This window comes from Phallusia mammillata, chromosome 6 (assembly GCF_965637545.1).
Source record: "Phallusia mammillata chromosome 6, kaPhaMamm4.hap1.1, whole genome shotgun sequence".
Taxonomy (NCBI): Eukaryota; Metazoa; Chordata; class Ascidiacea; order Phlebobranchia; family Ascidiidae; genus Phallusia; species Phallusia mammillata.
In genome coordinates, this window is record NC_137257.1 from 15,060,814 (window position 1) to 15,082,434 (window position 21,621).

General features: G+C 36.1%; 1 protein-coding gene across 1 annotated transcript; it reads left to right on the forward strand.

The window, feature by feature from the left end:
• The first annotated feature begins 1,575 nt into the window (after positions 1-1,575).
• Positions 1,576-21,367, forward strand: LOC145232420 (uncharacterized). Its single transcript, XM_080097037.1, has 15 exons — positions 1,576-1,710; positions 2,210-2,429; positions 6,119-6,610; positions 8,054-8,117; positions 8,955-9,127; positions 9,897-9,959; positions 11,977-12,074; positions 12,764-12,986; positions 13,488-13,583; positions 14,050-14,197; positions 14,867-15,128; positions 15,710-15,884; positions 16,429-16,508; positions 19,009-19,133; positions 19,478-21,367. The coding sequence occupies exons 1-15, from the start codon at positions 1,672-1,674 to the stop codon at positions 19,644-19,646; spliced, it is 2,427 nt and encodes an 808-aa protein (XP_079953163.1). The 5' UTR covers positions 1,576-1,671; the 3' UTR covers positions 19,647-21,367.
• Positions 21,368-21,621: the final 254 nt, after the last annotated feature.

Consider the following 21,621-nt stretch of genomic DNA (forward strand, 5'->3'; position numbering starts at 1 on the left):
CTTATGAATTGTAGCAATATGCCTTATCCAAAAGACTGTTAAAGTTAATGGGTCCGAAAACATTTAGCCTAATTTAAAGGATTATTGTCAGGTGTACAAGCATATGTGCCGCACCAATGACAAGTAAACAACCAACAACCGTAATAAAATAGGTTAGATTAGTTTTGGTTCTTAATCGCTGACACGTCTTTTGCCCTACAAGTGCGCTCTTTTAAGAACTTTGTTGCCTTGGGCTGCTTTTTTTAATTCATGGCCTGAAAATGCCACAGGCCACTTTATTCTTGACAACGCCTTGAAGCCTACGAAAGTTGATGAGCGCTAGCTCATTTATACGATTTAACTGGGTTATGTTGTCAGAAAATTTGTGCTTCGCTCATTTGGTAACAAAATGTACACTTGCAGTTCTTATAAGCAGCACCTGTATCCCATAATATTACGGGTTAAGTTACAATGCAATGCACCTGTGTGAGCAATTTCAAAATCATTTCTGGGCCTTGATGAAGTAGGCTACAGGTTACCATAGTGAGTTTATACCTAGATATGAGCGTTTTCTGAGCAATAAAGTAGCCACAATTCTGAAATGCACTTTTTCGTCCAACAGCTCGCTGTTTTTACCAAACTGCAACATATTTGCAAAACTAATTTCACGTTTTCTCCCGCCAAGTAGTTTCTCTCCAACGACAATGTAGTTTCAAACTTCATCCACATATTGTTTACTTATTTGGCTTTGTAATGTACTAGTTTATCTCATGTACATATATTTTCGCCACTGCTTCCATCAATTTTACTGAACTTTACAAATATTCAAGCCAATAGCGAATGAACCAATGTGAGAATTATTGTCTAATTTGCTATTTGTTACGCTCCAATGACCACAGCCAAAAACCAAATAAGTTTTTATCGTACGTCGGGGTGTTGAAGTAATTGGCAAGCAAATAGCAACTGTATATTTTGTAGGTTACGTTAGCATTAATGACTCATAACGCAAAATTAACTTGAAAGTGTTTATCTTTTGTTTTTGTCATTATTGCGTGTTTTAGAGGATACGTTCAGGCAGTTAGTAATGTTTGTTGTTTGACACACTTGATGTAAAGAACAGAAAAATGCTTTACCGGTATATTTCCTATTTAAACAACAGTTTTATTTAATGCATATAGTGAAAGTATTAGTAAGCAGTAGTGTTTTCCATGCTGGTTTTGTTAGTTATTATAACTGTGGGTTTCAAAATATGGTGTACTATAATTTGAAAAAATATATATACTGCATTAATGTGCTACAAACAAGGTTGTTTGATCCAAATAATACATATTTACTTGTTTAGTGAGTGCATAATCAATCATTGGGGAAGATTGTGTTAAAATTTAATGCAGTTAAGATTTAAGTAGTTTGGTTTCCTGAGACATGCTTGACCAAATTTTGTTTTGTGAGTTTTTAATAATAAGGTCAATTGTGCTCCAAAAATAGTTTTAATATGTGCAATATTTAAAAGCATGTCCAACAAAATTCTTTGATGTTAGTAGCAAAACAAAATATTTGTTCTATGTTATGTTTCAATTCGTGTGGTTCCTGAAATTGTATGTAAACTGGTGATTGTTTCTTCAGATTTATTTCCTTAGATTTTCCAAGTACTATCGTGTTGTGCTGTTATCTTTTGTCACAACAAACTGCCCCATGGAGGGCCAAGCTGTGCCAAGACTTCAACCAATAACGGTATGTCATCTCCACAACATAAGTTATATCTACAGGATTTCGAAACATATGTTTTTCTGATTGTTTATAGTATATTGCATTGAAACAGTTCATGTGTCTCAATGTGCATTATGACTTCATGCGCCAGTGACCTTTAGGAAAAACAAAAAATAAAATAAAATAAAAGAATACAAAGAAATAATATTTATTAAAAGATACCTGTTGACTTATATATGTGCAATAGGTTAAACAAATTGCCTCTAATGCTCATTAAATGGCAAATTTAACATGTTAAATGTCAAGCAAGTTATCTAACACTAATAATATCATGAGTGTATACAAGGATTATTTACACAGCCTCATAGAATAATACCATGTCAATAACAACTGTGTTGATATTTTGTAACAACTGCCATTCCTCTGTATGCTACTTTTATTGTACAAACTGGCTAGATCCCAAGTCTTTACCATAAAGTTAATGGGGTTTTCATATGTGTGCTTAATTTATTATGTTTATTAGATACACCATATAAACAAGGGACGACATCATACGCCAAATGTCACATCACCCCCACTGTCCCCAACTTCAGCTACGCCCCCTGTGCAGCATATGGAGACCCCAAAAGTAAAACCCCTGAACAAGATGACAACACCAAATCCGAAATCTTCACAGAATGGTGCAGAGTCCCATCAGCGTGGTTGGCTTTCGTTTGATGATAGTCCAGTCCACTCACAACCAGGTATATAAAACTTTTTTTTAAAATGTCAATCTTCTCTCCAAGATGTGGCTACAGTCCAATGAAAGCTGCATAACGTCAGAAAATTTGCATTTTACTTGAGTGTGCTGCCTGTGGGAGTGCCAATTAATATGTTTACACTTTACACAACACCAAGGGCAGGTACTTTTCTGGCTATTATGTTAAAGCCGTATGATTTTACTTTCAAGAATGTTGAAGGGTTTATTACTTTTGGTTCTAACTAAACTGGCAACAGTTAAGATCATATTTTGTGCTTATGATGCATTTAGGACTTTTTGGTTATTCCACACAACTGCAAAACTTACCTAAATGTTTGTTGCATACATTTTATTTTACTGTTCCTGGACTGAAATTTGAAGTGCAAGTTCAAATGCACTCAGATTTTTCAGGCAATATGTTGAAAAATGGTACACCTGTAAAACATGTGTTGACTGGTTTAATTTGCAATATTAAAAGAATTCTTGCAATCAGTAAATTTTTGAGCTGCATAATTATTATCAATTAGAGCAAATAAAAAATATCATTGAACGCTTGATATATTGAATGGGTCGACTTAAAGTTGGTTCACTTAAGAATTTTTTGTCACCTGTTTGTTTATGAAAAGAATCAACATGTAGCCATTTTTTGCAAAAAATTATATGTTACTATATGGCTTTAAAATATAACAGTGTCCATGTTTTTGGGAGACAAATTAGTTGCTCAACATAAGTACAGCCTGTTATGAAAATTGTTGAGATGTTGATCCTAAATATGTTTTTCTTTTCTTGAGCTTAAATGTTTGAGTACCTTTATTGTTTCGATAATAGTCAATGCAACTTAGCACATCCATGTAAAAAAAAATCAGTTTAAAAACATTTTGGTCATTTTCAATCAAGGTTGGATACCACTGATGGCAATTTGGTGCTGTTTATGATCAGTTACTTCAGTTACTTAGAAAAAAATGAAAGATTAGGAAACACAATATACTACTGTTTCAAAGTAAAACTATGTTACAATTTTAAAAATATTGTTTATTTCAATATTAAAAGAACACTTTTTAAATCACCTTAAACAACTCCCATATCCTGTTTATGTTGTGATTTGGTCTTTTGATCCCAAAATAATATCAATAAAATAATTACATGTCACTGTGTTTTGTTGGGAAACGGTTAAATCGGTCATCACCCTCACAGGAAAGGGTAACACCCTTTTCCTTTTGTGGTCCAGTCACGCTCACTGAATGCCTATCCTGTCTTGTTGTGGGAAAAATAAAATAGTGCTCTGGTCGATGAATAGGCCATGCCAACAGCTAACTATTATTTGAGGTAATAGTGGGGAGCAGTTAAGGTGTTTTGTTCATGATATTTTGACTAAGATTCTAATGCAGTTAGTGTGATGTGTCTGTAGAAATTGATAAATGACAAGCATAAACAGGTAGTCATTACCTTTTGTGAGATATGTATTTAAGTCAAGATAAAAAAAGAGTCAAAACATAATACTTTTTTATGATGAGATATATGTACTCAATGAGATAAATTAACACAAAAATGAAAAAATAGAACAGTACAGTTATGTTTAAGGTAATATGTAGACAAAATTAGTTCGAAAGGATTTTTGTGTACATTCATCTGATATTCAAGCCTACCTGGTTCCATAATATTATTATCGGCAGATTTCGTTGCTTGGAAAATCTTTTCCATTCTTAGTTGGTTCCATGATAGTTTGAAAATTTGCTCGGTATGGTTTTTGTTGAGGTGATACATTGATATGAAATTAGTTTTTAAAGGAATTTATGTGTGCATTTAGGTGATATTTGAGTCTCCTTGATTTCAAGATAATTTGATTTTTGCTTACTTTGAAGCAGTTACAACAGATACATTTTATTTGATTGACAAAACATATTCAACCAATATGCCTGATATTGTTCTGCATTTTGATGCCGAATCAAGCCCCAATAACAGCCAAATGAAGAAACCAGTAATAAAATCATTAAGTTCCGATGATGTTGCTTACAGCATGAACAAATTTACTCCAAGACTTTCACACAAAAGTATAGCAAACCAGGAACCAAAGAACATGTTTTCCAAGAGCACAGGAAGTTTTGACCTCCGGCGTCAGAAATCTGCACATACCAAGCTTCGTAAACGTCAGAATTTTAAATGTGGTGAAAATGAGAATAAAAGCACAGCGCGTTTAGATACTTACCCCAGCTTACCTTCCTCAAGTGCTACAACAACCTGCAGTCAAAACACTCAAGTTGGATATGGTGGTCGCAGATTTTGTACTGTTAACAGCAATGTCTTAAATAAACAGACCCAAGAACATGATGACAATACCAACACTACAGCAAGTGCCTTTGGAAGCAGTTTTAATAGCCCAGCATTAAACAACCTTTTGAAAAATGTGCCTCAGCTAGGTGGAATAAATATTGCTGAATATTCTACTGATGTTGATTCACGAAGAAGATCAGATGCTCAACTGATAACAGAAGACATGGAAAGTGTAAAAGCTAGCAAACTTAGGTTAAGGTCTCATTGGAGCCCTCAGTCTCTGTTCAAAGACAAGAACAAGCCTAAAGTAAATGCGGTAGAAGTTAAAGATGTAAAGAAAACCGAGAAACCTCAAACCTACTCAATTTCTGATGCTCTTTCACCTGGAGCTCCTGGTTTTGGTCCCAACAGCGATTTTATAAAATTATCTCCTTTGCCATTGGATGACATCCCTGCAACAGATTTTAGTAGTGAAGAATCATCACCTATAGCTGGAAAAGACACTTTAAGCTTTTCTTGGCCTTCATCGGTGTTTTCAAAAGAAAACTCATGTGAAAAGGAGAATGCAAAAGTCAATAAAACTCTTCCAACTGATCAGCCAGATAGAAGCTCATCAAAAATGTCCCCATTAATTGGTAGATTAAAACGAGTTGTAATGTCAGCTATCCCGAAAAAAGAAAAGGATGGTTTAATTTCTGGAGGCATGTTTTCACATTCTACAAGTTTTAATTCAGTTCCATGTGCAGTTAGGTCTGACATGTCAAGCTCTGCTATTAATATTCCAGCCAAGACGCTACGCAGCGGAAGTATTAGCAAAAGCTGGGATTCCAGTCGGAGTTCAAGTTTTTGCTCCTATATGGCTGAACATGCAAGTTCTGGAAGTGGTGCTGGGTTGCTTCAAATGAGTAATAAAATGAAATTTGTTTATTTCTTGCATAGATTTGTATAAGCATTTTTTTAGTTTTTTTTTTGTAAAGTTGACTGTCTGTGTCAGTGTTCCTTGACCTGTTTTTCTTTCCTTGTCCAGATATGTTTTTTGGCTCAAACTTACTGTTGGATAAGTTGTGACTAAGATTTTTGCCTGGTCCAATGGCCCATTTGCAAACTTGTTTTATGGCCAGTAATCACAAAACAATAGTCTGCGAATACGACACGAAAAATTGAAGAGCTATGGTTTTGTTGAAAATTTAGGATTTTTAAAAATTAAGAGAAATACAGATGTAGAATTGCTGCTAATTTGGTCTGAACAAATGTGTTTGGAAATTGGTATTTTAGTAAAAAAAAATATTTAGAAAGTTTTATATTTGTTTGGGTAAACTAGAAATACCTGCCTCCATTTGCTGCCCCCTTAAAATCATAAGTACACCCCCAAAACACAACTGTTCTAACAATCAACTTTAAACCATATTATTTTTTTTGCAGCAAACAACAATTTCCAAGCTGGCCAATCTCCTTGGGCAGCAGCAACCGAAAAACAGTGGACACCATTTTCAGAAGGAGCATCCAAACAGGACGCAGGGAGAGCAACAAAAAACACGCCAGGACAACAGCAAAGACTTACTGCTCAGGAAATACCCCCTGTAACCAACACTCCAATTAAACCTGCACAGTCTGTGCCAAGTTATCATTCCACACCCACAGTAAACACAAGTAGCAATCAGCATGCAACTATACCCAAGCCTGCTTTAAGTGAATCTTCGATTGTTACCAATCAAGGCTCAGTTCCCAGTTACCAAACTTCTGATGTTGGATCTCGGCATAGAAATGCCTCAAGGGAAGAAGAAGGCATCCATATGGAGCCACACGATGGTAGCAATGATTTTCAGGACCCCTGGTGTATCACCCCAGAGCAAAGGGAATATTACACTAAACAGTTTGCAACCATGCAGGCCGACTTGGAGGGAAAGATTAATGGTAGGTAACCTTTTGCATGCCTTCTGTTGCTTTTAATTCTGATGACCTGATGATCATGAAGGTAATTGTTGAAACGTAGTTATGTTTTATACACAAATATTGGCTCTGATTTTTTTGCTTAAGTTTGTAAATTATGGCAGTTTTTACTGTTAAATCGCAAGCATACTGAGTATAAATGTTAGTATGCCAGGCCTATTGGAGGTGTCATACCCAATAAAGCAGGTCTCCCAAGCATTCCAAAGTGGATAGGCATAGGCAAGAAAATATACCCTGAGGTGGGATTCGAACCCACAGCAGGTGTCTTTTCAGGACTCATGCCTTACCATCTGAGCTACTCAGGCTCAGTGGTGAGTCTACTGAAAGTCGCATCATAAGTACCGTTGCCTGCCTTCTATGCTGCACATGTCAGCTTCGTAGTAGAGTATTGTCAGTTCAACGATTGATCTGCTAAGACAGTGGTTCTCAAAGTATGGGTCGCGACCCAAACATGGGTCGCGCAGGGTCAAAAAAGGGGTCGCGCTATGGTGATTCAATTCTGCCCATACGTTTCATTTTTAAGGTATTTTTAATTTTCCATCGTGACTGAATTATTGCATCATAAGCATTTTATGTGGCTTCATCTCAGTAACCCGTAGTATTGCATCATAAGTGGTTTTCTGAGAGTTTTGATGGCAGCCAGCTGCAGTATCGCCATAGCCAACTACAGCCTCACTCGACCGCGTTGTACAGTAAAATGGACCAATCATTACAACATACAGACAATAGCCTTCCAATTTTACTGTTATGCATATGGCGATTGTAACGTAATAGCACGGGTAATAATATCACAAGTTAATCATGCGAAACTGAACTTGGAGATGTAACAGTTAGCGTTCATTAAGGAAGAGTAAATATTTGTACAAGGAAAATACAGTTTTTGTTGTTTGAGGTTTGGGTCGTGAGATTTTATATCAGTTCAGAATTGGGTCGCGCTCAAAAAAGTTTGGGAACCACTGTGCTAAGATAAACATATATTCACACTAGCATCAGCCCTGAAGCGTTTGTGCAGATTCATCCACAAATATAAATGTTGTTTAAATACAATGTGCTCATTAATAATAAAAACACCTAAAACATATTTAAACAAATTAATTGCAACTAAATGTGCAAAATACATTTCACACAAGTATTCTATTTATGTACATTTGTTTTTGTACCCTTTTGGTTGAAGGTGCTTGGAAACCAAAGTCTAACTTCACTAGTAGCCCGACTACTGTAGTCCCAATTTCAGTTACCCAGCATGTAAGGTTGTCTAGAAAGCTGTAATTATCCACTTAAAAGCAATCGTTAGTTGAAGAAAATTGTTCACCTATTTAACTCACATTTTGATTTGTGCAACACTTTGTAATGATAAGTGTACATTAATGTTGCTATAATAGAGTGTTTTTTTATTATTTTTTGCAGGCCAAAGTGCTCGAAACTTCTTTACAAAGTCCAAGCTACCTATCCTGGAACTGTCACATATTTGGTCAGTTAAAAATGGAGTTGAAAAATCCTAGTTTTTAACTATTCGTCATATTGCTCTAAAAATGTGTTCTTGCAACATGACAAATTCATGCCCTTAAATGCCCCAAAAGATTTTGATGGTACATTTGGTTGGTAATGTCAAATATTTAAAAAAGCAAAGTAATTTTTTTCTCCCAATGAACCCTAAATGTTCATGGCCTTGATAGTTGTACCATCTGATAGTTGTAATACAGTTTTAAAGGGGTGTTTAGCCCCTATGATAATGCCATTTTTGTGATAATAGTCATTTCCTACAGCTCAAGCCTCAAAGCTATAGTATATTGTTGTGTAAAGTAGTCTTGCTGTTTAGAAGCTCCAGCTAATGCCAATGTAGGCTAATCCCCCAATGGCTGGCTGCAGCAATATTACAGACAGTGCCCCTGAAATTCTCATTTGTTTGATGTGTAGCATTGTGTCACCGCTTGCAACTTCTTAGTGCACGAGTTTGTCATTTAAACACATATATAGTTGTTTGTGTTTTAAAAAGCAAACTTTTCCAACAAGCAATTGATAAAAAATCCCAAATATAAATTTTGCCCCTTCTCAAATTTCTGCATGTATACCAAGTAATTTACATGTTTGGCTATGTTTTAAATGTTATCAACATAACATCATGGGGCCAAAAACTAAACTTTGTTCAGAGGTAGATGCTGCAGTTAATAGTTTGTGCAACATCAATAAATTTCAATTTCCAAAGGCATACCTTGAAACTTGTTATTTTCGTATAAAGCATTTTGTCTTGTGAATGTGCGTTATAATTTTCCAATGTGTCTTAAATTTGTATTGGATTTTTATGTAGGGAGTTGTCTGACATGGACCAGGATGGCCACCTTACTCTTGATGAGTTTTGTACAGCTTTTCACCTCGTTGTGGCCCGCAAGAATGGTTATGACCTTCCATCACAACTTCCACAAGCGTTGGTACCAACATTAATCGACATTACCGGAGACAACATGGAGAAAAGAGTACCAGGTATAAACTATGGTAGTTGGGATCGGTTAAACTTTTTGTACTAGTTGTTCAGCGATAGGCAATTTCGAATAAAGAACCTGTTGGACACGAAAGTCGCTATCTGAGTCCGAAAAATTGGTTTGAAATGGAAAATAAGATTCAGTTTATGAAGCATTTCTAAACTTTTACTTGTTGTTGTTTTTGTAAAATTGTTGCATGATTTTTGAATTAGAACATTCTGCTTGGTTTTGCAAAACCTAATTAACTTCTGTGAAGTGTCAAAAACCAATGAACATGAGGATCACTGTGTGTTAATGTTTCTGCTGGAGCATGGTTTAATGTTTTTACTGCTGCTAGCCCCATTTAGCAATATTCACAAAGGTTCTCCCAAAAGATTACGACTACTTTATGACACACAAAAATATTTAACTCTGTTTTAATTTCTTTATTTTACTTTTTATTAAGTTGATCATTATGCTGAAGCACAAGTCAGCAGAGACATAAAATTGTTGACATGCACTGGCCCGCTCCATCCTGTTGTGAAAAATAAAATACAAAAAATGTTTCTACTTAATATTGTTTGTACAAAATTGACGTTTTACAAGACAAATCATTTAGCATGTTTTTTTTATCTGGCAAAATAAGTACATGGTAAAGTGCGGACTTCTGGTGTCAGTTTAAGTATTGTACTGCATAGGTACTTACGATTCATACATTATGTACTGGTAGTTAGTAGCAACTGAAATCTTGATGATTGTGTTTGTTTTAATCTGTTGCTTTTGCTCTGCAGATTCAAACACCACAGAAGGCAAAAACCAACAAGTACTAAACCACTCAATCACTTCGCCGAAAGGTGAGTAGTATTGTTACTGGTCATTTGACCATTCAGTCATAACTTCTTGTGTTAAATATGAAAAGTATATGCTTATGACTTAGAGCAGTGGTTCTTGCCTCTTACTTCTCATTACCCCTGAGAACAACTAGATGAATTTCATTTCCCTGTTTTTTAACTTTAACACCACAAAAGGAATGAATTTGAGTTACTTTACTCATAAGTGTAGTCTTTTATTAAATCTATCCAGACATTATGTATTGCTTGTTGGGTGTGAAACGAGTAGTGATGGGACGAGTACCCGGTACTCGGTATCGATGGTATCGAACGGTTTCAGTGGTATCGATACTCGTACTCGGTATCGAAATATTTTGTCTCAGTTTTCGATACCAACATGCGAGTACCGAAGGCCGATTTACACCATAAAAATACGGGCAACTGTTGGCCAATATTTGCTTCGGACAGCACAAAATCGGGAAAAAGTTCCGCCAGGTTACGTATATTTTTTTCGCTATCACATGGTGATTACATTTTTCGGCATGTGTGTGTGCACGCCTGTACCTCGGCCATGGCAGATAAATTAGCCAGTGATATACAACTTAGTACAACACTACACTTAAGTACTCGGTATCGAAGGTATATACATGTGGTACTCGTACTCGGTATCGGTACTCGCTTTAAAACCTGGTATCGTCCCATCACTAGAAACGAGGATTGTTTGGTGTGAAATGTATTTAAACATAGTTTTTGAATAAGATTCTACTTTAACTGTTTACAGCTGTATTTATTTTAAATTTGTTTATGTTATGTTTAGCCCATGGCTATGTCACGTGACAAGTGTCAAGTTTATAGCGCTTTTCTGGCAATAGTATTTTAATTTTTACATTTTCGACATGTTGTGAATGCATTGAGAGTTATTTACCCTGATGAAGGCGAACTGTATAGGATGTCACAATGTTGGAATAAAAATACAATTGTCAGAAGAGCCCAATAAACTTGATATTATTCCTGGCAGCAATAGCTAATATAAGTTACAAATGTGTTGTGCAATTTCACAAAACTGTTGGATTTCAGTATGTCATAAAAAGTCATAAGCACAGGTTCTGTAAATAAGGTTTTGGTTGTTTTTGTATTTACTTGTGGTTGTGGTTCCTTGAACTAGACTTAATCATTACCAGTTCCTTTTCAAAAAAATATCTACTCTAGAATACTGTTATTACACTGCCATAGACTATAATGAAAATATCGTTTATTTTCCACCAACATTTTTTTTTGTATTAACTGCTCGTAAATTGTTTATTTCTTTTTATTGGATGAACATAAATTCTGTACTGGGGCCATCCCTTAAGCTTCCTGTACAATATGTTCAATGGATTTTTTGCTCTGACATTGGCAGTTTCTTAGAGAATATTGTAAATGAAATTGTTTGATTAGGGGTCAGATAAGCTTATCAATGCCGACATGACGACAGCTTTTAAATATTTGCTGTCTTTTCCGTATTTGCTCAAAGGCATCTGTAAGCTCATAACTCAGCCACTGCTGCATTGGTGTCAATTTCTCATACAGAAGTGAAAGTAATGAAAAAAGGGTTAACCTGTTTTCTTAAAATCCCCATGGTTCCATTTATTGCCCCTATAGCATTTTTAAATGTGTCTTCCTGTCTTCATTTTGGTTAAACTTTTGTATGTGTACATGGTTTTGGGTTTTGAAATCTAACCAAATTATCTGAAAGAAAAAATGCCACACCAAGCAAATACTTAGGATTGATGCAATTCGATACAATTAAAAACATTTTTTTTGAAATTGGTTCATTTGCATGCAACCAATTATTACAAAGTTAGAGAGATAGAGTATTTTCTTATCTAACCAACTATTCTGTTCATGTGTGTTTCATATTTAAAAAAGCTATATTTGATTAATACAGTACTATAAAGTAAGCCGACTGCTTAAATTTGCATGTAAACAGATACAATGTGTTGATGAATCAGCAATAACCGGAAAATTACATTGTTTGCTCATAGATGTCTTTTATTGACAGGTGGCGATCAAAAACAAGAGCAATGGGAGACTTTCAGTGATCGAACATCGAGCTCGACAACCCTCGCTAATTTCGACCAAGTACTCGATTCCACTACAGTTAGTAACTAATTAAACAGTGTGTGTTTTATCTTATGTGTATAGTGCAGATAATGTCCATAATGTACAAGTTACTTTGCATTTATGTTGACTAATGGAATGGCAGGTCTTTTAGTATTATCAGTTTAGTTTTCATGTTACTTTTCTTTTATACCTGAGATTTCAACCTTTTGGTCTAATTTGCCACCCAGTCCTTTATTAAGAGATTATTCAAACCCCACAAACATATCAGGCAGAACTGTTAAAATACACATTTGAAATAATTTTCTAGTTGGTGACCCAGGATCCATGGCCATTTATAAATTACTCTCTCTATTCATGATAATGATTAGCAATTTTTTTAAGCAGACCTAGAGGATTAAATTTCTTTGCCCTATTTAAGTGGTATGTTGTAAACGGTATGTTGTATGTAAACTACGGTGCTGTGGTGACCAAAAAGGCATGCAATGTAAAATCCTGCTACCTTGGTCTACTGATGCTAATTTAATTTAGGGGACATTTTTTCACTTAACCCTGAAGATATATTAACTGCTGCTGCCAGGCGTAATATATAAACTGAACGAGGTTCTTCAAACATATTGACATCAACCATCCTTTTGGATAAAAATAAAGCAACAAGCTAATGAGACAACATTATTTTTTATGTATAATTTCATCACAGGCAAAATTTTACTAATGAAACATTTTAGGAACACTTGCACCACCCAGTGGCAGTAAGAATGACCCCATCTCGACACCACGAACACTGGACCCGGGTGGGTGAGGCAGACGGGGAGGCTGCTGGGTCACAGAGCAAAACTGAGACACTCGATGAAGAATCAACGACGTCTTCGCCTCAAACAAGGAGTAAAGTGATGACAAACCCTTATGGCTATCTACGTAATGAACCTGATAGTGCGGGGGAAGACAGAGGTAATGCAATGAATTCTCAGTGAATTTTTACAACCTATTGTTAAAGCTTTCCAAGGTCCTTTACATTACCAGTGGTGTATTCGGCTGTACACGCCCATGAAGTACCCGTTTTCCACCATCTATTTTTGTTATTGGATACCCTTTTGAACATTAGTTTGGCATGTTAGCAGGGCATAAATATGCAAATTAAATGCTGGGGTCTGTTTGTGTAACTGCTATACCGAGCCCTGAGCAAAAAAAACAGCGATGCTCGGTACCGAATACTCGGGTTCTGGCTCGGCCTGGCCCATCCCTACTGTGATAGTAACACTGCTGTTTGTCAGGTAGAAAAACGATTTTTTGTGTCAAATCAAAAGCGTAGCGTACGACTTTCCATCACACACAATTTGGTTGATTCAGTAAAACTGCTGAATATTCAGTTTTGGTCCAAATCTAAACGGTTATTATATGGAATTTGTCAATAAAATGTATGTTTTTCAATAAATTTACGTATTTGTGCAGAAATCAAACCCACAAGAATGTCGTCATCATCAGATTCGACAACTAATGCTTTGGACAGCGCAAGTGACAAACCATACATGCGACACAAAACTAAAGGTATCGCCAGTACTTTATAGAAATCACATGTGCTTCTAAATATGTGTGATGGAAAATAACCCGAGCATCTGTTATTACAGAGAACTTTTAAATTTTTGATCAATGTTCTCCCAGCAAAAGAGCATTAAAATGTTATGTTTATCTGTGCTATGTTGGTCTGAATTTCAACGGTAAAAATGCACTAAACCAAGTTCTAGGCTTGCATTGGTATTTTTGAGGTATACTTAACCTACAAGTTTTCTGTCTCTGTAAGTGGGTGCTCTGTTATGTATAAGGTTGCATTGACAGTTTACACATCGTTAGTAACTATATATTGCTTTAAATGGAATACTTCAACCATTGTGAAGCTTTATCAGCTATCATGAAATCTCCTATTTTTCAACTTGGCAAATTACCATGTTCATCAGTATTAAGTTAGATTGCTATCTGGTTTGACGTGCATAATAGCTATACTTGTACTTTACAGGCCGATCTCATTCGAACTCATCAATTTCATCCACCACGTCGTCAGTAGCAACTAGTGAACGTTCATCTGGTGACGAAGATTTTCATAATAGTGGTGTGAGGTCAGATCCTGAACATAGTGATTGGTCGTCGAGACCTTTAAGACCCAGGTATAATCTGATGTATATTTTTGTACAAAAGCGATTCGATAAAACGATATATTTTCAACCCTATTAGAACCTGTACTAGAGCTACCATATCTGCGGGACTGAAATATTACAATAAATATCTTAGGCGACACCAATCATGCGTACTATGGCATGTTGTTACATTTTACCAACCCAAACAACCCAATTTTTGGCAACCATCACTATCACTAAGACAAAGACGTAGTTGTGTTTGCTAATAAGTTACTAAACAGAAAGTTTCACATATGATCCTTTTAACAGAGTATTGTTAGCTTTCAAGACGCAAAAATAGCCTTTATTTCACCAAGTAGCCTTTATTTCGTGCTGTTAAGTTGTATTGCATAAATGTAGGGAGCATTATGCATCAAAACAGCACAGACAACCGTTAAACGTAAACTTTTGAGTACCCCAGGAGAAGAATTGTGAAAACTACTCTGGGTTAGGTTACAAGATCTTAAAATTCTGGACGTTAAGAGTGTTTTTGAAAATGAATTTCAAAAACAGATTTAACGCCAAACCTCCAGACATGTCCGGGAAATTCCAGTGGGCAAAGGCTATGCGTGGAAGGCTGAATATAGTTCAGCGTAACATCTTCAATAGGCCTGGCGTATTATGAGTTACAAACATTAAAAATAATTTTCTCTATTTCAGATCCGGTTCAAGTTCGTCATTGGAAAGTGGGTCGGTACCTCCTGTTACCGCGCCCCCACCTCCCGTTGCTGCAGCCCCCACACCCCCACCGAGACCCCAGGTGCATCCCCAACCCCAACACACGGCGTCTCCAATTCCCAAACCGCGGCCAGTGGCTGCTAAAACCAACTCCACAGACAAACCCAAACCACAGCTGAAAGAACCTGAAGCGCCACGTGTAGATGGGCCAACGCCCCCTCCACGCCCTCAGCAAGCAGCCAATGTGAGTTTGTTGATTGTAAAAATACGTTGATTGCTCTGTTGTGAACTGGCCTTTGCAATTGAAAAGGGGCAAGGTGTGATTTTATTTAGTGAACGCAGTAAAAACACGCAGATTTGCGGTGTTTATGTTTGGAAAATTCAACAAGTTTCCTCAAATTTTTACTGTTTAAGTGAGCATATTGATAAAAATGGTTTATTCGAAAAGATTTAGTTTAGTCGTAGTGCTTCGTTTAATAAGAATGTTTTAAAAAGTGCTTTCTGTTTTCGCATTTATCATTTACTTCTAGCCTATTGCAACAAATGCGTCTTACTTACTGCAATATAAAAATATGAAAACAGAATTAAATGTAAGTTACATGATGAAACCAATATTTAAAAGTTGAAAATGACATTTAAAAGAAGAATTATTTTGGGGTTGCAAGGTATAACTTCTGGTCAAATTTATTTTCTGTTAAGTGATAAGTTGTGCAACTAGTTTTTTTATTTTTGTTGTCTCGCATTATGTGAAAAACGCATCCTTTTTTGCCTTGCCATAAAACGATTTTTTAAAACAACTTTGAAAACAATTAGCTTTATTTTCAGGAATCTTTTGCCGACTTTAGCAATTTTAACCAACCCAACCAGGCCGATAAACCACCCACCAGTACCCCACCAACCAAACCTGTAGAAAGTAATCACCAGCAGGAAAAAACAAAACCGGAAACCGTTGCAATAAAAGAGCATGTTGAAAAACCAGTTCCTGCCCCACGACCACAAAGTAAGTCTTAAGATAGTGTTGAAATTTTTTATGACTTAAAAAATTTACATTCTACAAAAACAAATATTTTACAGCTCCTGTAGAAAGGAAACTTTTTCTGGAGATGTTAGCAATAAAATTTCTGACAACAGTAACTTGCAGTTTTTTGTATCCAGAATGTTAAATTTACGTATTATTGTAACTTTGGCACAATGATGTCCATCATTTGTAAGTACAGTAAACCTCCGTTAAACCGGATTCGGTTAACCTAATTTCACCTGGTGAACGAAAACGCCTGTTCAGTATAACCTAATTTCGACAAAACTCAAGGTACAAATGATTTGTAATATGGTAAGACCTGAACTAATCGATGTCGGTTAATCCGGATTTTCCCCGAATCCCAATATTTTTTTGGTCAAACAGGTCCGGATTAACCGACTGTAACACCAAAATTAAGTTTTCAAATCGATGTTAACATCAAATACAAGTGTATTAGGTAATAAACAAAAGAAACAATAGTTTGTTTTATCACGTTAATTATACATTTCTTGTAATGTATTTTCAGAGGAGGCTTTAAAGTCGAACGAAACTTCAGAAAATGAATCCAAAGATGTGGAATCAGAAAAAGCTCTTCACAATAAAAAAGTGAGTTTAATTTACTTGTGCTTTGAAATATCAGACTATCCGTTTAAAGTTTATCCGGCAATACTGCAGTTTCAATATTTTATAAACCTAAAATGCCGAAAAACATGTGCATAATAATGTACACTCACAATAAAATATAAAGTTCGGTACAAAGGAAATGATGTTTTTAAGAAAAGTGTTGCTAAGACTCTACTTATTCTACATTTAAACCTACTCGAAATGAGTTTGTTTAAATTAGGTTTTGACATTTCGTGCCAAACCTACAGTCAACATTTTACCCTGTAATATATTGATTACAGTGTTTGACCTTACAGCTCCAGTATTATTAAGATTACCTCTGAAACAAATAACTGACATACTGTTTGTGATGTTATTTTTTCGACCCTAAAATCGTAGAACTTTTAGAGCAGTGGTTCTTAACCTTTTTGGTGCGGTTTCCCATTAAAGTAAATCACCAAGTTCAAATTTCCCCCTCTGTTATTTTTATAATAATGGTTTGTGCCAAACATTAACAAAAAAATTATTCTTTAATCGAAATAATTTTGTGAAGCGATTTGGTCGGGACCTTAAAGGTACACTGCGATTTTATTTAGTTTGATTAGTGATTTCTTGAGAAAGTAATATCGTGTGGAATTTTGAAAAATATCAGGTGCTTGCATTGGTCATTTATTGCATCACAATCAACAGATCAAATGCATTTCTTCGCGAACAATAACAAAGTCATTGATACTTTTAGTAATGTCTGTGACGTAACAATCGATGAAATAAGCTATTTCAATCGATGTTTGGATTTTTATGCGCCTTGCAAAACTAGATGTAGTCTAATCTTACATGTTGTTGCGGAAAATTGTATTAAATTAACTTTCAATGGTTAATTTCAACCCACGGGCCCGAGTTTGGTGACTTCTGATTCACATAATTTCCCTCTAAAACCATTAAATTTCCCCCTAGTGGGAAATTTCCCATGGGTTAAGAACCACTGTTTTAGAGGAAGGCTGATTTATATGTAATTTTTTATCCACCAATTATCATTATGGGTCCCCTTCCCTGAAGGGGACACATTTTGATTTTACTCGATTTTTTTTTTTTTTCTTTTTTTTTTTTCTTCCCTGAAGTTTGTCCACCCCATTTTGCCATGAAATCTTTGGTGAATTTAGATGAAACTTTCACAGATGGTAGATATGGTTGTGCAGATGTGCCATCTGCTTCGTTTGTCATGACAACCCCAGTATTTACCCCGCTAGCCCCCAAAATGTAAAATGTTGTTGGTGCGCACCACAAATGTTAATTTTCTGAGGTGTTATAAAGGCAACCAGACATTTGTTACCAGTGTTTGTGGGTTGCTTGGTGGATGTTTTGCAGTTGACACTTAACAGCCTTATGACGTCAGAAGCATTGACGAATGTTGCTAATAACACCTCTAGTGGTCAAAATGTTAAACATTGTCAGAATTGGATAAAATTTTACATGACTGTTGATTGGGTCATTGTGGTTTCATATTTTATACTTTTGGGTTTTAAACCCCATCAGTTACCCCACTAACCCCTAAAATGGGTGAGTGTTTTAAACGCTGTCGGAATTAGATGAAATTTTGACAGCTTGTATAATTTGTCATTTTTAGGTTTCAATTGTTGTGTTTAACCCTGTAGCCCCAATATTTACCCCTCTAGCCCCCTAAAAGGGTGAATTTGTTAAACATTGTCCGAATTGGATGAAATTTGGACAGCTTATAGAGTGTGCTACTTATAGTTGTTGTTTGTTATGTTCAACTTTGTCGCCCCAACATTTACCCCACTAGCCCCCCAAAATGGGTCAATTTTTTGACAATGTCAGAATTAAATGAAATTTGGACAGCTTGTAGAGTGTGCATTTATAGGTGTATAATGTTGTGTTTTACCCTGTTGCCCCAGCATTTACCCCACTAGCCCCCCAAAATGGGTCAATTTTTCAAACTATGTCTGAATTAAATGAAATTTGGAGAGCTTGTACAGTGCAATATTTATAGGTGTTAATTGTTGGGTTCAACCCTGTAGCTCTATCATTTACTCCACTAGCCCCCAACAGTCACGTGCAATTCGCGCTGATTTGTGTTATAGGAGCTGATTGTTGTGTTTTAGCCTATTTTCTCACTGTTTAACACTTTTTTTCTCAGATAGACCATAAAATAGAAAAACCTTCAAAAATGTATAAATGGACTGAATTTGAATAGTTTGTTCTCCATATAGCATATTTATTCAGGCACAGTACCGATCACTGTGTTTTACCTTACAACACCCGACTTTCTCATGGTTATCTCTTGAAATGTATTATTTACAACTTTGCATGTGTGGGGGACCCATGAGTTTTTGCTTGCAGAAACAGCCAAGGTTATAAAAGACAATGGATGATATGGGACCTAATATAAAATTAGTGTAGAAAATATGTGTTATAGTGTATGTGCAAGGGCAATATGTGCTAAGCCACCCTTCTAGTTTAATTTAAAATCATGATATATTTGCAGGCGCCAGTGAAGCCACCCCGCACAAGAATGTTAAGTGCTGACGTTTGCAAACCCGAACCCATCATAACATCCTTGACAGTAAAAAGCAGCGACGAAGCTAAAATTGATGCTCCACCAAAACAAGAGTAAGTGACTCATGTTTACTTAAATATGTTTATTGATTTCATCACGGCCAAATCGAGAAACATTTTGCTTTGAGTTTTTAACAAGACTATTGTAACAGTAGCTCTTATAACACCATTGCACCATAGACCAGGGGTGTTCTGTATAAATACAAAAACCCAGGGGCTGCAAAAATTGGTTGGTGATTTGGAAGGTGTGCAGCACGGCAGAAGGTTAAGAACCACTGCCATAGATGAATCGTGATCTAATAACTAAGCCCTGTGGAAATTGCACAAGCCTTTGCGATCAAGCCATTAAGTACAGTACATGGTAGTGAGTTTTACTAAAATATTTTTGTTTCTTGCAGGGAAAACCGACAAAAAATGGAATTGCAATCTGCGATTCGAGAACTCAAAAACCGAAACACACAGCTGACAAGGCTTAACGGTGATCTGCAACAACAGCTTAAGGATGTGATGGAAAAACGTATAACAGTCGAAATGACCATCCACCAAATGCGACCTTTCACCCAGTAAACTTCTGAACCGTAAACGCAACCATGACAACATGCACAGCACGGACACTGAACGGCGCCCGAGAGTTTCATAATATTTCTATGTCATATAGGAGGGTTTAATATTTTTTGGGGGTAGGCTCATTTAACCCATAGTCTGGAGTTGATCGGTTTGTTCGCATCCAATAACAGTTTTAAGGCTTTTTTATAAAAAAATGTTTAGTGAAGTTTGCTGTATTATTATTTCGTCAGGAAAATTTATTAGCTGAATTTGCTTTAACTATAAATGCAAGTTACATAAAATTATGCTAGAAGGTTTGGAAAACAAATGATCGTCTCTTATGTGGTGTGTTCGTACGTAGTAGAGCTCGGGGCTGCTCACTTAAAACACAAACTTAGGCACAAAAGCCTTTTTTCAACCACAACAAAAATAATTAAATCAGATCCTAAAACGCCTTTGCACAGAATGGTCGTATGTTTTTTCACACCCAAACCACATGCCGCATATAGACCGAAAATCTAGGTGTTTTCTTTACTTTTCGCATTCAACGCTAGGTAGGCTTGAAAAAGGTACAAATAGTTTTGTTTTGGTTTGAGATTTGATTTTATTCCCACATTTTCTATCCATGTTTACAGGTGAAAAAACATCGTATAGCACGGGCATTGTTTTACACAGTATCTTCATGGTAAGGTAGCAACCGTTTTAGGAAAAACTTCATAGATCGCTTTCAAAGTGTAAAAACAATCCAAGAGTTTGGGAGCAAAGCTATCCACTGTTTAAATTCGCCTATACCTCTGTAGGCACTTTGATCATAAAGATGCTTTAGTACGAAGCAGAATATAGTTGTATCTGTTCATTGGCACTAAAAAAATACTAAATATTGGCTTTTGTAAGATTTATTTAGAGACCATGCCACTTATTTACTGAATAGTCTTTATCAAAAACGGCAATTTTTATCCTCTTTTCTAAAGACCACTGCTCTCCTGTTCGTTAAAAAAACGCGTCAAAAGCAAGTGTTTTGCAAAAGCTTGTAGCAGTAGACACCGTACGTCTGATTGTATGCGACAATTTCGCCACTGAAAACGGCCTATATTTGCGATAGACTGTGCCTGGTTTGCTTTTTGGGGGTCAGTACACACGTTTCATGCTTTTTTACTCAATCTTCTCACGTTTTTGCTTGTTTTTTCCTTCTCTTGCCCTTTTGTCGTCTTGCATACCGCATGTCGCTTTTGTACCAAAACGTCTTGGCGCAATGAACTCTTTCAACTGCTTAAGCCGGTTTACAATTTGACTTTACCTTACGTAGCACAAACTACAACAGTTTTTGTGTATTCCCAAACTCTTATACTTAGAGCCATGCTGTACATTTAGTTAGTAGAATAATTACCAAATAGGAGCTCACTGCTGCTCATAATACTATCGTGTCGAAAATGGTACGAAAAGCATTATTGGTTGTTTATGATATATTATTCCGTAATTTTGACGACAGCCGCAATATCACTGAAATGATTGTTCGATCTCTAATCGCTCGTTCTATCCCCGTGTATGTGTGTGTCCACCGCCACTATTATTATTATTGCTCTCTAGTTTTTAGTTTCAACTGCCCGCCCCCCTGAAAGACCCGTTTTCCCTGCTTGTACAGCAGATGTTGGCCGTTGATATCAGTAACCTATTATTATTATTACTATTTGCTTGGTGGTTCGAACGCAGGCTGATAATAAACTATTTTTATTACCAGTAAATGAAGATTGTGTATCAGCCGTTTGGTTTCAGATTGACAAAGCTTGAAGATGACAAAATCAAATATTAGAATGCATTAAAACTGTGGTTTTTAACATGTGGGTCGCGACCCCATGTGGATCGCCTGCACTGGGGTCGCGAGGTTTTATCAGCAATAAAACAGAAAACAAATTAAAAAATAAAATAAAAAAGTAAATAATTTTGGGTATAAATACCACCTAATCTGACCATTTTATTCCAACTTGTTTTGTGTCAC

Excerpts from the sequence above, each read along its gene's own strand:
- LOC145232420 (XM_080097037.1), top strand. The coding sequence starts at position 1,672 with ATGGAGGGCCAAGCTGTGCCAAGACTTCAACCAATAACG. Across the intron at positions 2,430-6,118 it reads TCCAGTCCACTCACAACCAG|CAAACAACAATTTCCAAGCT; the intron begins GTATATAAAACT and ends TTTTTTTTGCAG. Across the intron at positions 9,128-9,896 it reads CATGGAGAAAAGAGTACCAG|ATTCAAACACCACAGAAGGC; the intron begins GTATAAACTATG and ends TTTGCTCTGCAG.